At 57.5% G+C, this 20,480-nt stretch overlaps 2 protein-coding genes across 4 annotated transcripts in view; one reads left to right on the top strand and one right to left on the bottom strand.

The window, feature by feature from the left end:
• LOC117643863 (extensin-like) overlaps positions 1-20,480 on the top strand; it is a 68,843-nt gene that overhangs the window by 6,513 nt on the left and 41,850 nt on the right. The window lies entirely within an intron of this gene.
• On the bottom strand, positions 9,600-17,984 carry LOC117643866 (vesicular acetylcholine transporter). Its single transcript, XM_034382989.1, has 2 exons — positions 17,855-17,984; positions 9,600-14,179 (listed from the first exon to the last, which is right to left on the bottom strand). Exon 2 carries the CDS (start codon positions 14,046-14,048, stop codon positions 12,297-12,299), a length of 1,752 nt encoding a protein of 583 aa, XP_034238880.1. The 5' UTR covers positions 14,049-14,179; positions 17,855-17,984; the 3' UTR covers positions 9,600-12,296.

Raw genomic sequence — 20,480 nt, 5'->3', positions numbered from 1 at the left:
CCGTCGCCGGCTGACGATGTGACAGGCTGGGTTACTGACTCACCGACTGATTGTGACTTACTATGTGACTGATTGTAACTGGCTGTGACTGATTGTGACTGGCTGTGGCTGGCAGGACTGAATGTGACTGACTGTGACTGGCTGGACTGACTGTGACTGGCTGGACTGACTGTGACTGACTGTGACTGACTGTGACTGACTGACTGACTGACTGGCGGGCGGCCTGGCTGGTGCAAAGGGTCGAGCAGGGTCGTCGCTTCGCTTTACGCCGGCCCTTCACAGTGACCCTGCGGCGCCCTGCGGCTCCCTTGACCCTCACAGCCCCAGTACCTAGTGTAGCGCCCCACCCCCTCGCCACCCCTGCCGAGCCCCTCGGCCGCGGCGGCCTAAAGAAACTTCCACTGCAGAGCGGCAGCCCACCTCGGAAGAGGCCCCCAAGGAGTCGAAAAGGCTGGAGGAGGGGGGAGGGGGAGGGAAGGCGGTGGAGGTGTGCAGCCTGGAAAGGCAAACGCAGTCGCAGAATAAACTTGGCGCGGTGGAAAGGGTGAGAAGGGTGCAGCGCTGCGCGGCGGCGCCATCGTCCGCACTTCCGCGGTTACTTCCGTGCTTCCGACCGGATATCGGCCGCGGGACGCGCGGGACGCCGGCGGGGCTTCCCTCAAAGAATAACCCACTTGTAAACGGCGGTCGTTGGGCGGCGCACCCGCTTCCCGTCCCAGTGTTCCCTCGCCACGGCTCGCTCACAAAGGCCCCGGCCGGGTCTGGAGATTACCCAGTCACGAGGCCTGAGTACCGCACTCTCGCACACAGACGCACACACGGACACGGCCGCACGCACACACACGCTGGCTTTATGGCGGTAGCAGTCCCAGCCAGTGCCGCTGTGTTTACCGAGAGGGGATGATCCCCATGCGATAACACGCCGAGCGTATCCGCCAGGCTAATGAATGAGGCCGACACCACAAAAAGTTAGCACGACACCGTCAACGTTGTTTCGCTGCGCCGCGGGTTCAATTACTACCCAGGCTGCCTTTTTTTTCGCCGTTTTGATTCGCCGGCCTCTAGTTTCGGGTAGTGTGGAAGATGTCCGGGTGGATGCGGCGGGCAGGAAAGTGGAGGCAGGGCCACGCGCGTTCGAATGTGGTGCGGGGCCAGACGCATTCCGAAAGTCGTTGCTCTGTCTCTCTCGCACCCTGGGGGACACCGCGTAAGTGTGAGAGAGACGGAGCGACGACCCTCGGAATCAGTCTGAAGGCAGGCGAGACAGGCGAGGCAGGGGTGGTCTGGGAGGGCGGCCGTCTATTTGTCATGATTACCCGCCAGCCCGAAAGGAAGCAGATGTAAGAAAACGGCGCGGCTTGTCGCGTCTCCCGCCACCGCCGAAAAATAAAAGCAACTTCAAAGAAAAAGACCTTTTCTCGGTCACGCACCTTGCCTTTTTTTTAAATCGCAAAGGTCGTTATTTTTGCCGAATTTAATCAAAACCTGTCGTGTGGAAGTCTTCGACCTAGGCAAATTATTTGTCCTCCCCTTTCCTACTCTCCGGCCGTGTGCTCGCCGGCAAGGCCCGGCAAGGCCCGGCAAGGCCCGGCAAGGCCCGGCAAGGCCCGGCAAGGCCTCACTCCCCAGTTCAGTCAACAATAACAAGCGTGTCACCGGGCCCACGTAGGAGGTACACAAGGCGTGTCCTTCCTCTCCCCCTCACGCCGGCAAACAGACGGCCACCCCTTCCCAATAAGATGCTTATCTCGAGAGTGTAGCCGGCCGCGCTGCGCGCCGCGCCCGAATGTGCCTCTTCTTCCAAATCGCCCCCTGATCCTGAAGGAGCTCGCTCCCCTTTGCCGAGGCTGGCGAGGCGCGGCCCGACTTTTGGCGCCCAGGTGCGAGGCGGCGGCGCGGCGGCGTGCGCGGTGGGGAGCCAGTGCGTCAGCGAGACCAGTTTATGCCGCTCCGAGGGAGTAAAGATGGAGGAAGAGACGCAAACTGGACTCATCATAATTTTGCCCAACTTTGCCGAACGGATCCTTATCTACGCAAACGAGGCCGCGCGCTAAGGCCCTGTAGGAAAGGCCAGGGTCTCCAGGTTCAGACAGTGGAGAGTACACTGGAATCAGGCTGAGATTGCCCGCCCCGCTGACCGGCTGCCCCGGGCCAACGCCGAGGGCTGCCCGCGCCGCCCGCGCCCTACAAGACCCCCCTCGGCCTGCCCACGGCTCACGCACTGCTCGCGTGCAGCGCTGGCCCGGCCCGCTGGCCCGGCCCGCTGGCATGCTCGAGGGCTGTTAGCGGGGCCCATTGCCACTACTTGGAGCGGACCGCCCCCGCCCCTCGACCCGCCCTGCCTTGCGCCCTGGCGGCCCCCGCCTGCGGTACTCTATTTCTGTATTTTCCTCCCCGCACGAACGGGAAAAGAGCGGCGCGGACTCATCGAGTGAGGGAAGCGTTTTGGGCGTTACGTGGCGACAAGCTCGGCGCACAGTGTGCTAGAGAAGACCGGCGGAGGCGGCCAAACCTCTAGACGGGAGCTCCAGAGTTGCTAAATGGGACTCGAGCCGAACGTGTGACCCCCACCAATGGATTGCTCTCCGAACGAGGAATCCATTGGTGGGGTCACACGTTCGGTTCGAGTCCTGTTTAGCGACTCTGGACTCAAAACGCGTCTAGGGTTTTGGCCGCCTCCACCGGTCTTCTGGCCCACTGTGCAAGCCCGGCGTGTAGTGAGCGGCCGCGCGTCACAATGGCGAGGGGCGCCGTGCTCGTCGGATTGTTCGGACTGTCGAGGACACTCGAGGCCGATCCGCTGGCTCGGCAGAGCGAGGCAGAGCGAGGCAGAGCGAGGCAGAGCGGCTCGGCGCGTGCCGGATGGGGTCGATGCAGTCGCCACTTCCCGCTGTCCATTACAGTGTCGTTGAGGCGTCGACGCCTTGCATTGTTTCTATTTCCCTCTCTCGGCCCGCCTGGCCCGGCGCGACAAAAGGATCGATTGGAGCCAAGCTGACATTCAGCACGTATAATAAGTGGGCCGCGGGCCAGAGGGATAGGGGGGGGGGGCTACGGGAAAAGGGAAAGAACAACAGTGTGGGAGGGAGTAATGCATACCTGGAGGGTGGAGAGGTTCCCAGGGGACGGGGAGGACGGGCGGGGAAAAGGAAAACAGGGAGGACGGGGAGGGAAAGAAGGAGGAAAGAGGAAAGAGTGCTGTCTCTGCCTCGCGTTCCGGCCGTGTGCGGCGACGAGATCGCAAACACACCAAAAGAACAGTAAGTCAACAGAGGTTCGGCCGGCCTGTCTGTTTGCCCCGCCACTCCCCCTCTCAATGGCCCGCTCGCCCCGCTCGCCCTGATCCCCTAACGAGCTCAGCACTCAATGGGCTCAGCTTCCCGGTGTGCCTCACACCGACGAGTTTAACTCATTCGGGGCGCCAAGCAGTGCGCCAACCAATGAAAAATATCAACCATTTTTACGTTCTTTGAGCCTTTAACTGAACTTAGTAGTAAGGGTTCCCCATACTGCACACGGTATTAAGGGTTCCCTATACTGCACACGGTAGTAAGGGTTGCCCATACTGCCCACAGTAAGGGTTCCCCATACTGCCCACAGAAGCAAGGGCGCCCCGTTGTTACTGATTGAGTAGTATCGGTTGCCCACTGTAAGTACTGCCCAAAGTAGTATGAGTGGCCCATTGTGACTGCCAAACACGAAAAATGAGAAAATCCCGTGCTGCGGTTCCAGGAACACGGCTCAGCGCTCGGCTTGCGTTTTCATTCGGCGTGCTGTGAAAGCCGTGGCGCGGAAACTAATGTCACCCTGTACGGCGCCACGCCCATGCCACGCCATGCCACGCCATGCCACGCAGCGGCCTCCCGACGTGTAATTTGATTTCAAACACGCCTCCCCGTTTGCACACGTACACGCGCTCTCTCTCACACACACACGGGCTCACAAGGACACACCAACACACACTCACACTCACACTGTCACACACACACTCAAGCGGGCTAGCCTTGGCAGCGGAGTCTGGGGGAAGGTCAACTGTCGCCGTGGCGTGTCAATCTGTGGCACTCGAGAGCCCAAAAAATTATTTTCTTCTCGATCTTTAAACTTTATTTATCTTCAGGGCCTATCTCCGGACCGGACCTCTGGCTTTCGTGACTAAAATTCTCAGCTCGTAATTAATGATATTCCTTTTTCTTCGTTTTTTTTCTGGTCCCCTTACGAATTCAGATGAAGGCCATCTCCTAAGGAGAGGCCGTTTCTTTATAATCGTTATTCTTAAGTAGGAAGTGCCCCAAAATGGCGGAGAGTGACCAGGACACAAACATAGCACTGTTTAAAAATGGCCTGCGCTCTCCCTGAAGGTCACAACAACAGCAATTTACATCTCAGAGAGCATTGTGGGTAGAGGGGGTTGATTTTCGTCCCTTCACGGAACACGCTCCGGAATGTTTTTCACCAGAAAGATAAAAATCGCCTCGGATAAGTCACCCGATCCCGAATCAACTTGATAGGAATATTCAAAGACTTGCAAATTTGACTCTCAACGAACCTCACGCTGGGGCCCTCCAGAGCACAGTGTGCCTGAAGACCGGCGGAGGCGGCCAAAACCCTAGACGCGTTTTGAGCTCCAGAGTCGCTAAATGGGACTCGAATCGACCGTGTGACCCCTCCAAATAGATTCCTCGTTCGGAGAGCAATCCATTGATGGGGTCACACGTTCGGTTCGAGTCCTGCGTAGCGACTCTGGAGCTCAAAACGCTTCTAGAATTTTTTCCGCCTCCACCGGTCGTCTGGCCTACTGTGGGTTGCTTGGGGTCAGCAGCGCGGCCTGCTGTAGTGTTGTAGCACCTGCCCGCTTAACGACGTGCCCTTGTATCGATCCCCCATCTCTGCCCGGCCCTGCCGTGACCCGGCGGTGCCCCGGCAGTGCCCTGGCAGTGCCCTGGCGGCCTACAGCTTGGCCTGGAGCGGCGCGGCCCAGTCCGCCCAGCACTCCGAACTTCCCTTCGCTCTGCCTCTCTCTCGGGGCGTGCCGTGTGGGTGCGAGAGAGACGGGAATTCCCTCTCGGAGTGAGCCTGCCGTGCCGACGGCGCGACTTTGTCACTGCGGGGCGCTAATCCGGCCGGGGGTTTGCATTTCTCCTCCATGAATCATCCCGGACGCGCCGCTGACGACGGCCGAGTCCGCAAAGAAGCCTCGCTCCGTCTCTCTCGCACCCCTGCCGGGCACCGCACGAGTGGGAGAGAGAGCGTGAGGCCACCGACGTGGCCCACGTCCTCCCACCTGAGCCGGTCTCGCCAACTCGGCAAACCTATTATTTTGACGGTGGGATTGAAGAAGGGGCCGCTGCCGCTCCCTCGCGCTGGCGCCGCTGGCGTTTCATCCCCGTGGACCCCTGGGGCCGCTAGTCAAAGTGCCGGCCCGGCCACGGCCCGGCCACGGCCTGCCAGAGCGAGAGGGCGCAGTCTTTTCGTCGCGCTCTTTGTCCCACAGTCGCCCGACACGGTCCCTGTCCCACTGTAGTACTCCGGAATATAGTTCCCAGTGGGAACCGAAAGCGTGTGTGGCCAACGTGGAGCGCCTTCAATCTGTTCCGCTCAAGTTTTCGTCTCTCTTTGACTTTTCAAGCGGCTTGGGATCGGCAGGTCACGGGGTCAAGTCCGCCCGACTGACAATTTTTTTTCTGCATTCATTTTTCGATGAGCAGCTTAAGAGGAGTTTCAACATCGGCGCTGGTTTGGTGCCCGAGTGGTCGGTCAGACTTAAAGAAGGCACAATTTGAAACAAGGGGTACCCAACTCAAGATAATCATTGCACGTCTAGTTGGTAATCAGTGAAATAATCAACATCATCCAATGAAATGACAATCATACTTTCGGGGATTCAATCACTTTTAACCATTTTTGCGAGACCACTGCTCCCAAACTATCAGCGGTCAAAGCCTTCCCGAGGCGGGGCATGAAAGAGTAGGGTCTTCAGAATAGTAAGGCATCGAGGGAGGCCTTTGACCGCAACTAAATTGGACGCAGTGACCGCTCAAAGTCAGCAAAAACGGTGATTTTCTGAAATTCATTCACATTTTGACCATTTTTGCGAGACCACTGCTCCCAAACTATCAGCGGTCAAAGCCTTCCCGAGGCGGGGCATGAAAGAGTAGGGTCTTCAGAATAGTAAGGCGTCGAGGAAGGCCCATGACCGCAACTAAATTTGACGCAGTGGCTGCCCAAAGTCACCCTGAATTTCCGACACTTTAACAGCTTTCTGAGGTCGCCGCTCAAATAATCCCCAATATTTCCCAATAATCAACATAATAACCTCCTATAATCAGTGATAAATACTAAAATAATCAAAAGAAATCACATGTAATCATACTCTAAATATAATCAGTGTACATGAAAATCTGTAGTTGGTTACCCCTTGATTTGAAAGGTCTCGTTCATTTTTGTTTTCCTCGCAAATTCTGAACGAAACGGAAACAAGGCGATTGGTCGATTTTTCGCGGCGGGGTCGCAGGCCGAGGGAGCGGCCCGAGAGGGGCGCCCTGCCAGCCCTGCCCCGGCCTGGCCTGCCCCGGTCGCGTGGCTGCGGTCTAGTCCCCTATTGTTTCTGTTGCGGCGCTTGTCAAGCACACAGCCCGGCCTATCGCCCCGGCCGGGACCGGGACCCTGCCTCGCCTCCCTCATTGGTTACATCACCGCATTCCGGCGGAGGCTGAGGGTGAGGGAGAGCGAGAGAGAAAGGGCGAGGCAGTCAGCGAACAGGGGCGGCAGGCAGGGCGGCAGGCAGGGCGGCTCCATCAAGACGTTGCTCCAACTGCGGGCGGCGCTGCGCCGCGCACACGGTGACGACGCCACAGAATTATAAACTATACCGCGGGTTTTAATTGGCGGGGCGAAGGAGGAGGCCGTGGGGTGGAGGGGGCTTAGGGAAGGAGCCTGGCTAGCCTAGCCTGGCGGCCTTGGGAACCTCGTCAGGTGTGGTCCCACCGCGCTCCGTCCTCGCGCCCCACCCCTCTGGACACACTTTCGCCCCGGGGTGCCCTCCCCCGCCGCCACCCACACCACCGCACACACACCCACCACCCCCGCACGCTTTTGTCATGCAGATGAAGAAAGAACATTCTATCTCCGTCTAATGGTCCGGGCTGGATTCCACTGGATTCACGCCCCGCTAACCAGCCGGAGACAATGCGGATGGTAATGGCTGCTGTGGCGGGCTGCCTGCCGAAGGCCTGGCCCGGGGCCGGCCGGTGTTTGAACCGCGATTATTAGAGTCCACGCCGATCGACTCTCTCGCACTCGTGCGGCGTCCCGTGTAGGTGCGAGGGAGACAGCGCGGTGGCTGCCAAAGGGGAGACAGAGTCGCCGGCAAGGACACCGGAGACGAGGCAATCCACGCTGTCGCCGTCACCGTCGCTCCACTGCGAGTTTGTGACTCGCCGTGTTTCGGGCAGGTCGCCTTTCCGCCGTGTATACGCGTGCCGCGAGGGATTGCCTGCAATCTCAACAAAAATCGATAGTCCATCACTTATGCTGATTGGCGCGGGCTGGCCCAAGGGCTGGCCGCGTCGAACCGTTCGGGCCGCGGGGCTCGTTGAGCGCGTCCAGCACTCCCCGCGCATACCAAGGAGCTTCCGTGTTTGGCGGAGTGACTTGTCCCCCCCCCCCCGCCTCGCGTTTCGCGCGCTTTACTGCCTTCCGAGTCTTTCTTCTCCCTCACTCGCGTCCATTAGCCGCTTCCTCCTTCCCTTCCGTCCGCAGCGCCTAATTGACTCGCGTGGTCCCCCACGTGTTCCTCCGCGCGTCCTCCCACACTGCAAACCTGCGATCGATGTCCCAATCACTCGTTAATCCCCTCGGCACACAACACCGAGGTTTGCCCTGTGTTTCACGGTCCCGTTTCACACGACCCCCAGCCCACCCAGCCAGCGAATGTGTGCGAAGAGCGATGGTGGCGGGTTCAACTCCCCACGGATCCTCCTTTATTTATTTTTTTGCAGGAAAGAGAAACATTGTTGCGGTGAAACTATTTTTATGCCGGCGGTGAGTCACCCCCTTTGCAGTAATCCAAGTGGCTCTGCACCGCGCCGTGCGACGCTCGTGCGACGCCCATGCGTGCCGAGCATGGTTGACACTCCCTCGCCTCCCCTCCGGGCCGTCCGGGCGCTCCGGGCCACCCAACGCGTGGGCCGCCTCACGCCTCACGAACAAGTGTCCCCATAAAGTTTGCCGGCTAAGCCTACCTATGAAAAGCTTATTCCGCTGACGGCTTTAGAGGCGCGCTCGATAGCAGGGGTAGCGCGGCGAGACCCACCGCGGCGAGGGACCGCGGCGAGGGACCGCGCGGCACCGCGAGGGGAGGGCCGAGGTCATCACAGCGTGGCGATAGGGATCGAAGCTCGCGCCAGACGCACCGCACCGCGCTGGCATCTACTCGCCCTCTTCCCCCTCTAGAAACAACTCTGACTACATTGAGGACGAAAAGCTTGTCGGCTTACCTGTGCGTTGCTGCTCACGGCCGCCATGACCTTCTTGGGCAGGTCCATGATTGTCTGCCGCCATCCTGGAACAGCACACGCGCGTGAGAAGGCCGCCAGCGTTTCCTGGAGTGACGGCAGGGCGCGCCAGGGCGGGACGGAGCCCCGGCGACCTTGGGTCTCTGGAGTGGCCGGGGCGGGGCGGGGCGGGGCGGGGCGGGGCGGCGTGGTCCTGCAGACAGCGGGGCGCCGGCCGAGGAGGGCGTTGTAGGGGTGCTGGTGGCGGCCGGGCGTCTTACTCTGCGGGCGGCCGCCCGCCCCGCCCCGCCCCGCCCCGCCCCGCCCCGCCCCACCCCGCGGAGGGAAGGAAGAAAAAGACTCGCGTTCGAGGCCGTGCTGGCCCTGAGGCTGCAGAGCGCACGTCGCTCTGCCTCGCTCTCTGCCTCTCCCCGAGCTGCGCAATGCTTACTTGGAACCTCATAAGAGTGATATGCTACGACCTAACTGAACGCCTGTCCCACTGTTATTCTGTGGAATAACCTCAGCCCAGTCTATTCCTTCCCACAAAAAAAAAAAGTTCCGCCCCGGCGTCAGTCCGTCGCGCTGTCTCTTACACCTCCACAACACCCTGCCTGGCGGCGCCGGCAGCGCCACCGGAACAATCTTCGTCCAGCGGGGCGGGGTTGGCGGGGTGGTGCTTGGGGCGTTTGGCACGCCGCAGGGGGCCCGGAGCAGCCCGAGCTGGTCCGTGTGGTGGTTAATAACCCCCTCCCCTGGGCGAATTGCAGCCACCCTTCTTACAGCCCGCCAAGATAGTAATGCTTCTCACCCCGTACCGCGCGGCCAGGCGCGGCCAGGCGCGGCCAGGCCGCAGTGTAGGGAAGGGGAGGGCTGCTTCATGTTGCACCTCGCAGGCAAGGCGGTAGAAGAGGGTGCATTGCCTTTGTTGAGTTTCTTTCACTGCCGAGGCTCTGGCGACTCCTGCTACTACACCGGACGCCTTCCGCGGTCTGGCCACCCCGTGTGCAAAGAGTGACTAATTTTGAAAGAGGATCAGCGCTCGACGGTCAAGACGAATGTGTATCATGTGGTGGATTAAATGGAAACAATTGATAGAAAATGGTGTATTATTTTAATAACTATGTTTTATTTACAGTTTAACGTACATTATTTTTTACGAGAGGAATCTTGCAATGTCTACCATCGCGGCATCACTGTACTCTGGCACCCAGGACTAAAAGGTTGAAAATTTTCTAAACACATACAAGTTTTGTTATACAAGCGGAATAATGAAGCATTAAACGCGAATTAGTGATCTATTATAAATATAATACTTGATTCAGCGACACAACAGTGTGTCTAAAATCTTTAATGTCCGCAGCTCACAGTTGGATGCAGTAACGTGTTCGTGCCAAATACTGATTCAGATGTGTAGCTGCAAGTTGTACTTTGGGAGTTTTAAAGACCGAGTTAAATCAATAAATTCGGTGTACTGACTTTTATGGCAGTGCATTTATTTCACATAAATAAATTCGCTGATTATATTTTTTCATTTCTGTAGCTGTACTTATTCTGAATGAGGTCTTCCGAACACAGTTTCATTGTGGCTTTGCACCAATGTCTTAATCTAATTTCTGAATTCCATACTAGTTTGTCACTATGCGTACACCATTCTTTTTAAAACGATTTACTATTATTCAACTCATAAACTGCAGAAACAGCCTTTAAACAGTGAACATTAACGATGATATGATACTGACTGTTAGAAGAATTTATCGATACACAACAGGCCAACAATAACAGATTGATAAGTAACAAGTAGCTTGTCAAAATTTCAAAACTCTTTGATTTACCAGCACAATTGCAAAAGTGCAGCTATGCCACTGCATCTATTATTATCACGTTAACAAAATATGAATTTAGCGACATAAACTTCTTTCTTACCGCAATCATAAAATAATTTGCGTTTACTTATGTACAGATAATTTGATTTTACAACCACCACGTAGTAAGGCAAAATAGTAACTCGATAGTTTAAACATTGAAGATCTTCATACAACTCATAATTACATTTTTATGCAAAACACGCTTGCGTAATGCACAACAGGATTATCTTCAAAACGCATGCTTTTGTGGAAGTGAAAGAATAAGGGAGTTAGCCACCTAAAAAGCTAAGCATTGCCGACACGTCAAAAGTACAATTGTAATTACAAACGGCTGCACCATGGTGTTTGCTGAGCACAGGTCGTGACGAAAATGCACCACTGAACAGCGTTTTGAGGTACTCGCTTACATGCTACGAAACTTCGCAATCTTACGCTGTTGAAGGTAATGATGAGGAAATAATGATCAGATCATTTGAAAGGTTCTCGCCTATGCTACACAATTCCAAAATCATACACATTTTTAACTACATTGATATAATCTACAATAATGATAACATCACAAGAGAAAATATACTAATTTTATTGCTTCCGCGTGGACAGCCGCACTCTTGGAGCCAGACAGGATTTCCCCATGGCGTTTGAAAAAAATAATGGATGTTTAATTGTGCGTGGATCCCCTTGGTTACATAACCAGTTTAACGTTTGGCCACTTTTTGTTTCTGGCGGAAAGTGCCGATGGCTACTGGCACTTAATTTCCTCTCGGCAGGTGACCAAAACTGTACCAAACGCTAGAGATTTTGTGTAAACGTTACTTTTGTGGTTATTCAGAATATTCCTTTTCAACCCACAATTCCCGATCATTGAAAGTAAAGATCATAGTCTGGATAACCTACGAGACATTGAAACAATCCACGTCACGACTCGAGTGAATGATAAGGGGACAGACGTCTCATAGAGCGCCTGGATAGGGGATTCATCTATATACAGTAGTATCTGAAGCACCTGCTAAACAGAAGGAAGTGATACATGTCTACCGGCGGCAGTCTTTTCAAAGATATGTGCTCGAAACATCATGGATAGTATCTAGAGTTAAAAAATTAAGTTTCTCGACTTGCACACGCCATTTTCACCCCTCAAGCAGACGCAAGTGGCATTCTATATACAGTTGCAAACTACTTCTGCGCCCGATGATGTGCGCCGAAATAGTCTGAACTGTTTATAAAGTGCATTGCCGTGTAATCAAACTTATGCTTATCCCATTGAAAACCAATTGACTCACATTCATATCGCATTCACTCTTGCATGCACCTAGCCATACACTCCTTACACATTTAAGATTCTTACAATTAAATGGAACAAATGTTCCTGATATGTTTGATGATTTCTTGGCGATACGGTGGATCGATAAATGATCTCACCAGTGTAACCTCGAAACAAAACAAACTGAACTTAAGTCTTAAGTAACCTTACATATACCTCACTTCTGCTATTATCACCGATTCATACAAAGTGCCTCAAAGGCATCATAACAACAAATTAGCAACAATCTAGACTAACGTTTGCGCATTCAACATTAATAATGAGGAAGCTTCTTCCTCTTGACCAATCAACCAGGATTGGGATTTCTTTTATACTAAACAAATAACATCTTGTTTTGTTTTCTTACGAGATTCTCGTGTGAAATTTAACAGTGTCAACGTTCTACAATATATACATTCCATCGACGTCTGACCAGTTTTCTTTATTGGCAAGCTAGCGTCGAATCGCTTGACCATAAGATTATAAATGAACGAACAAATAACATTTCAATAAATATCTTTGCATTCGACTCTTTAAATTCATAACGATGGTAACCACGCATGCGTGAATGTTTCACAAAACAAAACTAGCCGTTTGAGGCAGTTACAATACTAGCATATATCTCAACAAAAAAATTTACCAGTTTTGTCTGAACGGGTTGGTGCCACTGCTAGCGCTGGGCGCTTCTTGCCTAAAGGGGTTCGTGGGCACTTCCGGTGCGGGGGCCGCGGCGGGCCGCTGGTAGGCCTGCGGCGCAGGCTGCTGGTAGGCCTGTTGTTGGTAGCCTTGTGGCTGTTGCTGTTGGTAGCCCTGCTGTTGGTAGCCCTGCCCCCAGCTCTGGTCCGCCGCGTACCCGTTGCCCGGCGCGTCGATGTTGGTCTCTGCGATCTGCGTGCTGTTGTCGTCCTGTAGTCGGCCGTACTCGAGGTGGTTCTTGAGCTCCCCGGACACCAGCCTCTGGTCTTGCATGGTGTACGTCTGGTACTCCTTGTTGGGCGGGTCCGACATGAGGATGTTGGCCTCGCTCTGGAAGGGCTTGAAGTCGTAGATGTCTTTGAGGTAGGACAGGACGGGCGCGTAGAGCAGGTTGGCGAAGCCGATGCCCACGTTGAGGGCGGTGAAGCCGATGGCCTCCACGACGCTGCCGGCGATGATGGGGCCCACCGCGTACGCCACCGAGTACGAGATGTCGGCGATGGCGTAGATGCTGCCGTACACGGACACGTACCGCACGTCCACCAGGTAGCCCAGCGTGGGCAGGATGGCCGTGTCCACCAGCGCGATGCCGAAGCAGATGCCGCAGATGGGGATCATGAGCACCTTGTAGGAGGTGCACAGCGGGATGAAGAAGCAGCACACGCCCTCCATGGCCAGCCCCACGGCCACCATGAGCCACTGCTTCTGCGGGAACTGCTTGGCGACCTTGACGGTCAGCACGACGCCCAGCACGTGCGGGAAGAAGGCGGGCAGCCAGATCATGCCGATCTTCCAGTTGTCCGTCGTGATGTTGTCCTCCATCCAGAGGGAGATGGTGGGCTCCAGGAAGGCCAGCGCCACGTTGGCCATGCTGAGTGCGCCTGCGCACACGGCGATGTAGGGGTCCATCATGAGCTTCCAGATGGGGATGCTGGGCGCCTTGATCTCCTTGCTCTCGCGGAGCTGCTCCTTGACCGGTTTCATGACGAGCAGCAGCATGATGCCGTCCATGAGCGAGACGAAGGCCAGCACCAGGAAGGGCACCTCCTTGCCGGCGAACTGGTAGAGCGCGCCGCCGAAAGGGGGCGCCACCAGGCAGCCGAAGCTGATGAAGGCCAGGGCGATGCCCAGCGCCTTGGAGCGCTCAGACTCCTCGGTGAAGCGGTCCGCGATCATGGCCATGCCGGCCGTGTCGGCGAAGGCCGAGCCCACGCCCTGCAGGCTGCGCGCGAAGAACAGCAGGCCGTAGCTGCGGCCGCACGCGAACACCGCCGTGGACAGGAACATGATGACCAGCCCGATCATCATGGGGATGTCGTAGCCGATGCGGTCGATGAGCGCCCCTGAGAACGGGTTCACCATGAGCTGCACGATGGCCTTGGACGCGAACAGCACGCCCGTCGACGTGTCCTGGCCGTGGTGGTCCCGGTGCACGGGCATGCCCGGCGCCGGCGTGGTGGCGTTTTTGGGGATGGGCGGCGCCTCCCAGTCCGGGTCGCTCTCCTCGATGTAGCGCAGGTAGTCGGGGATGATGGGCACGATGACCATGTACAGCATGTTGTCCAGCAGCAGCGCGATGCACACGATGACGAGCACCAGCTTGCGCTGGGCCGTCGGCTCCTGCAGGCGCGCCCATACTGTCGCCCGCAGGTTGGCCCAGTCAATGTTCCCCAGCACGGGTATGGAGTTCATGGCGGCGGCGAGTCCGCGTGGCGGCGGTCAGGCTTCACGGCGACGCCGGGCTGCTGGTCGGGTGGAGCGGGGGCTGGCTGAGCGGCACCATGGGCAGCACCGTCCCCATGGTCTAGAGCCCCATCAACAACCTTCGGACAGACAAACAAAAGATGCTCGTGTTAGCGCGTTTTGTGCTTTTGTCTCTCTGGCCTTCCCGGCGGATCCCTCCCCGTGTTTTGGTTTCGCGAGGTTTAAAGGCTACGCGAGGACTCGCGAGGGGTGCGCAGTGTAAGCCCGGCCGCCCTGCCCAAGTCCTTGCCGCCCGCCCACCCGACCTGCGGACAGAAGCACAGCATGCACTGCAGCAGTCACTGTGACGTCACAGTGTGTCATCGTGAGCCACATCGGAAGGGGGTGGGGCAGAGCTTCTTATTTACATGTCGTAGCAGACACTAATTGGCGTGGCGATCACATGAATACATTTGCGTAATGAAGGGGGTGGGGAGGGACGCCGTGATGAGGTCCGGAGCACACCAGCCGACCACGTGGCGGCCGACTGGTGTGGCGGGGCGGGCCGGGCGAGGCGGGGCGCCCTCGCCGGCAGCACAACGCACAGCAGCACAGCGCGCACGCGGTACGCGGGGCTCAAGTGGCGCCCGCCCCGCTGCCCTTAGCCCACTGCGCCCCGCCGCCCGCCCTTTGCGCCCCCAAGGCCCTTTCAGGTCCCCGGCTGAGGGCTTGAGGGTGGTTCAGCGGGGAGGTGCGTTAACAGTTAGGGGTTGCAAAGGGAAAAAAAAAGACAAAAAAAAACTTGCTGTTTTTTGGTGGAAGAAAATTTATCGGAAACTTCTCATGTCCTCTCTAACACCCGAAAGTCAAAATTTCTGTCACTTTTTTTCTGGAAACGCGGACTTTTCTTTTTCCAGGCGGCACACTCCGGCCCCCTCGCATGTCGCTGCCGGGAAGGGTGGCACTATAAATACCGGCGTCGATGCGACCGGCGCGCGGATAAACAGCGGACACACGCGAGGCGACTATTAGAGAGAACGAACACAACGAGGCCCTCGACCCGGCGCGACCCTGCCCTGCACTGTCGACACCCTACTCTATCGCGTCCGCGATTATACATGTTGCTAGGAATGTTTTTCGAAATTTTTCAAATGTGTTTTTTTTTTCTCGGCCATGTTGCCAGCTCGTGCGTGGCCAGGATGGCAACCCTGCGCGCGACCCCGTGGCGGCGCAGCCCTCCGGGCGCCACCCTCTCCAACCCCTCGTCATCAAAGTTTCAGGAAACAGGTATTAAATATTTTAGCGATTCGTTTCCGGGGGAAAATAAGGCCCTTTCTTCCCCCGCCCACGGCAGCCACCCGCACCCCTCGTCGAAACGGGCGACGACCCAATCTAGAGCGGGGCCTGGCTGCCCGGCCTGGCCGCCTGGCCTTGCGCGGGTCGGGGCCGCCAACATCACTCATTTCCGCGGCCTGCACTAACGACCCCGCAGTGTCGCTCTGTCTCTCTCGCGCTCTCCCAGAACGGGTTAGAGACAGACAGAAAAGGAACCGCTCCAATGGGCGCAGGCCCCGGAGGGCGTGAAGCGCGCCGGCCGGCACACCTTGAAGGGGCGCGGCGCTGTGATCATCCAAATGCGAAACAAAATCCAATTTCTAATGAGCATTCCCTCCCCTACCCTCGGCGCGGGCCGCACGCCCCCGCCCGCGGCACCTCCTCCCACTCCGCCCTCTCATCCGCTCCCCTTTGCCGTCGAGTGCACTTGACTGTTCGGACAAAACCAGACAAGTGTCTTTGTTCTTCCCTCTCCGGTTCAACCTGCGTCCCTCCGTGTCTGCGGTGGGGCAGGCGGCGGCCGGGCCTGGCGGGGCATAGCGGGGCCGTCCCGTTCTGGCCCAGGCCGGCAAGGGCGCAAGGCCTCGGCTCCGACACACTGGCGGCGACATTCTTCCCAGCCCTTCGCCCGGTTATCTAGCGCTGCAGCTCATCTTTCAAACTATTTTTCAGTGGGGTTACCGTAATTAAGCTAATTGGTGGAAAAGGGAAGTGCACCCCGTACCTCTGCCTCCGCCCGCTCCATCCCCCCTCCCTTCCCCCTTCCCCCCTCCCTTCCCCCTCCCCTCCCCCTTCCGCTTCCAAGCCGCCACTTGAATGTCGAGAGCGACACACCGTGCTGCTTCGGTCGCTTCGGCTCGGTGGGGTGAGCAAACATTTTTGATTCGACTTGCCTGTCAAAGGACCCCGCGGCGGCGCTCGAAGGTCGTGAATGCTTTATGAGGACTCAGAAAAGGCACAAGTATTTTCCTTTCCGGGGAAGAGGGGCCGCGTCACCAATTTCCGGGCGAGTTTTTTCTCCGGGAAGTTTTGTCCGCGTAAGTTGACGAGACGGGTCGGACCGTTACAGTGTGTTGTGACCTGAAATAAATTTATGGTCCCCCCCCTCGGCTCGGCAACGCTGCCACCCTCCTGACCCTCTCCCTTTGAACTAGAGCCTAACCCCGAGGGACACGCGCCGCCCCGCCCCGCCACGCCCCGCCACGCCCCGCCCGGCGTGTTTGCCCTAAGCATCGACTTTAATGGGAAGGAATAACAAGCAACGGTTCGGCAGACGACCATCCCAAATACCGCAGCGGTGCAACACTGCAACGCAATGCATCGGGTTCCTTCCCAAGTGTATCTCTATTTGGTGACAAAGTCCGCGGTGTCGGTAGCGCCTTTGGGCGTGTCAGGTGCCTCGCTGCTGCAATTCACGGACTTCATTTATGTCAAGTGCCGTCAGTGGCCTGGGCCGCGGGTCTGGGACCGTTACTACGTGGAACGGAACTGCTTGCCCGCGATCGGAGCACGAAGACTTTGTCCTGGATCTTCCAGGACCGTCCTGGTTTCTCCTATGCTAAACACTCTGCAATGAAATTTGACCTCTGTTATTCGTATGTTACAGTGAATTCGGCGCAAGCAATACAAAGCAACATTCCTTCGTAATACGAATCTTTTTAGCTTTTTCATTGTAAGATACAAAGAAAAACCTTCGTAATACCAAGGAAAACCACCTTCGTATTATGCCTGCGCCATTTCCTTCGTATTATGGAAAATTTCTTGGTAAGACATTTAGAGTGAATACATAGGAAAACCAGGACGGCCTTGGAAGGTCCAGGACCGAGCCTGACCGAGGGGCTGCACAGCAGCAGTACGCTCTCGATTCACTGTACGAGTTCCGTTTGCAGCGCGCGCATGCTGAGGCCTAAGTTATGCGGGTTCGAACCACGCTTGCTCCGGCACACTAGTTTTAAACGAAGAGGCGTCAAGCGGCCGCACTCTAAAACATATATTTCCTATTTTAATGTTTGTTTTCAAAGACTTTCCCGAAGTGTTTTCATCCACATTTTTTTTGCGGTAAACGGAAGGCGTGGAACGACAAGGTGGCGCTTTGCCTTCTAGCCAGTGCTGGGCTTGGGCCATCCCTGGATATTGTCCAACACCAGCCGAGAAATCGAAAGGACTCGGAACTGAGCGAGAAACGGCGCGGTGAAGTGCGGTAGCCACCGCGGTATTCCATGGGATTTGTTCGTTTTTCGCTGTTTCCAGAAATAAAGGCAGGGGGCTTCCTGGCCCGGGCTTGCCCCACCCCTTGCAGCCCGCACGCAAAGCCCTTCGAACTAGTGCCTTGAGGGAGGGGTAAGGGGGCAGGAGGACCATCGACCCCCTCCTCCTCCCCCCGCAAGCCATCCCGTCGACCTACAGCCTAGCGGGGCCGCGGAGCGCGAAGGAGCCCCCGCGACGGGCGCGTGCACGTGCAGGGCGTGATGATGGCTCACCTGTGTCGGGCAGCGTGCTCAAGCGGCCCACGAGGTAGCCCCTGAGGTTGGCCACGCGGCCGGGCGACGGCGGCGCCTCGGACGCCTCGGGCGCTGCGGTGAGGTAGGACGCCGCCGAACGGTGCAGCCGCCCTAGCAGCGACCCCGCCGTGCCGCCGCCATCGCCGGCCGAGCCCGCCGTCGTGGCCGCCGTGTCCTGGGCCGCCGTGGTCGCGGGCTGTCCGGGACTCCGGGGGACTGGGTGTTCTTCTCTGTCACTCACTGGCGCCGGCCTGCACCGCTCACTGGCCGGGCATCACCACTGTCAACAAGGGCAGGGCGATGTACACTCTCGCTGCCCGCCACGCCACCGTCCCGTCCCGTCTTGCACGCCTCTGCAGCACTACGGCGCCGACCCGGAGCCAAGCCGGCTACCCCCTCCGGGTCGCAGTGCCGCGGTGCCGCGGGGGCGGCGCGAGGCGGGGCGGGGGAGGGTGGAGGCAGGGCCTGTGCGCAGACCTGGCCGTGCGCCGGCGCGGCCTGCTGGAGCTCGAGGGGCACGCCAGGCACGGCAGGCACGGCCCGCCTCCAGCGCCGCGGGGTGGGGGCAAGGGTCCGCGAGGAGGCCCTCTCCCTCCACCTCGGCCGCCACTCGCTGAGGTATACCGCTCCCCGCCCTGCGTCCTGCACGCCCCTGCACGCCCCTGCCGGCGCCCCATTCGCAGACCCAGGACCAGCCCGGGCCCCGGCGAGGGCCCCGGCGAGGGCCCCGTCCCCCACATTCCAGCGAGGCCCCCGCCGGCCCTGCCCCCTCGCCATTGGTCCAGTGACGTCACTACGCCGCGCGCTGCGCCCTGGTGCCGCCCTGGTGCCGCCCTGGTGCCGCCCTGGTGGTCATGCTGATTCAACTATCTTGTTTTCTGCCCCCAGCAGGGCTTATCAAGTGTACACCGGCCAAGCCGCCCCCAACCCTTCCCCCGCCAGCCTGCCGGCCGGGGCGGCTGTCTCATGATGTCAAGATTGCCGGCCGAGGCGCGCGCCGCGTGCCCAGCCCTGGCAGGGCCTGGCGGGGCGGCGTGGCTCGGAGAAAAAAAGAATTAGGTTTGCTAACGCGTAAGGGAAACGTCTAGCGTTGGGACAATTATTTTACTGACGCGGAGGAAAGAAAGACACATTCATTCTAGTAGAGTCGCCAGGAGTCGCATAAGCTGATGAAAATCGTTTCATTTCAATACTATTGACGACATTGAACCTCTCATGTTTGTTTCTCTTCTAAGAAGTTGACTCCCAAAATCGCGGTCGAAGTTAACAGCGTGCTTTCGCGCCTGTGTTCTCTGCATCCTGCATGGCTTTTTCTCTTTTTTTTCTCGTTTCCAGGTCTGGATTGACACCTGTGACACGTCAGTGTGCCAGTCGGCTTGTCAATTAGTCCGCGCATGCTGCGGCCCCACACTGTGGGCGGGGAGGGGGGGGGGGCTGGGAATTTAGCTATGGCAGCTCGTATGTTGGCTGCGATCTAGTCGTCACATATACATATCTCATATCGGTCGAATAAAATTTTATTTGTGACCCGAGTGCTCGGAACGCAATGCTACTTTGTTGGGAAAAAACCTTTGGTTGCGCACCGATGTTTTATCAGTTAGCTTATCGATTTAAAAAATGAAATATCGTGTTTTAACAGCCGTTGTGATCGCGCCCAGAATAAGGGTCTCACTTTTCCATTACTCGACACGGGAGTCGATTTGGTCCGGGTGAAACGAATCAGTGTGATTGCAAAGCGTCTGAGACGTGCCAGACTCGGTCCCGAGACGGTGATCAAGCGCGCCTCGTCGGACGGCAAGGCAGCGATGCTGAAGCGGACTTACTTTTCGCGGAGTCCCGGAAGGCTAAAAAGGAGGCCTCTTCCTCGGAGGGGTCATCCGGACCGTTTTAAAGCCCGCTAGGCGCCTCAAGGCAAGAAGCCAAAAAAGTATGATAAAGCATTGCTTTCGGGGAAGGAAACACGTTCCGCAGGAGACAATGCCTCCAGGTCCTTTCCACCAGTCTCTCTGCAAGGGGCCACCAATCCCTCGCCTGCAAATGCCAGGGTAGTTCAGTCCGCGATGCCTGGACAGCCTGCCTGGGCCTGCCTTCCCGGTCTCGACAAGGACAGTGCGACGGCCAGAGACGTGTTTGGCCGAGGCAAATGGAACGGCCGTGGTGTTTGCTGTGGCTTTGAGTCCGCGCGGAGCCAAAGCCACGCCAAAGCCACGTCGATACGAACGCGAGGCCGGCATCCTCGTCAACGCCACCAAGCAGTCGTTGTCGGCGTTTGCCCGCCGGAAAGAGGGAGCCAGAGCCACTTGAACTGTCTGGATGCGCCGTGCAACACGGTTCCTCACTTTCCGGGCCGCTTACTAATGCAGCTAGAACGCTGCTTAATTCTTTAGCAACACTTTAGCGCTGGGCGGTCCCAGACACAGCCCCGTTCCGCGGGACTGCCTACAGCGTAAGGCGCGATGGCGCCCAGGGGGTAGGCAATCCGCACGCAGCCCCGTTCGGCGGGACTGCCTACCCCGACTCCGTAAGGCGCGATGGCGCCCATCCGCACGCAGCCCCGTTCGGCGGGACTGCCTACCCCAGTGGTTCTCAACCTTAGGGTCGCGAC

The sequence above is a fragment of the Thrips palmi genome, unplaced genomic scaffold, assembly GCF_012932325.1.
Source record: "Thrips palmi isolate BJ-2018 unplaced genomic scaffold, TpBJ-2018v1 HiC_scaffold_17, whole genome shotgun sequence".
Lineage (NCBI taxonomy): Eukaryota > Metazoa > Arthropoda > Insecta > Thysanoptera > Thripidae > Thrips > Thrips palmi.
Note: the sequence above shows the minus strand (reverse complement) of the source record. Positions and strands in the feature narration are given on the sequence as shown.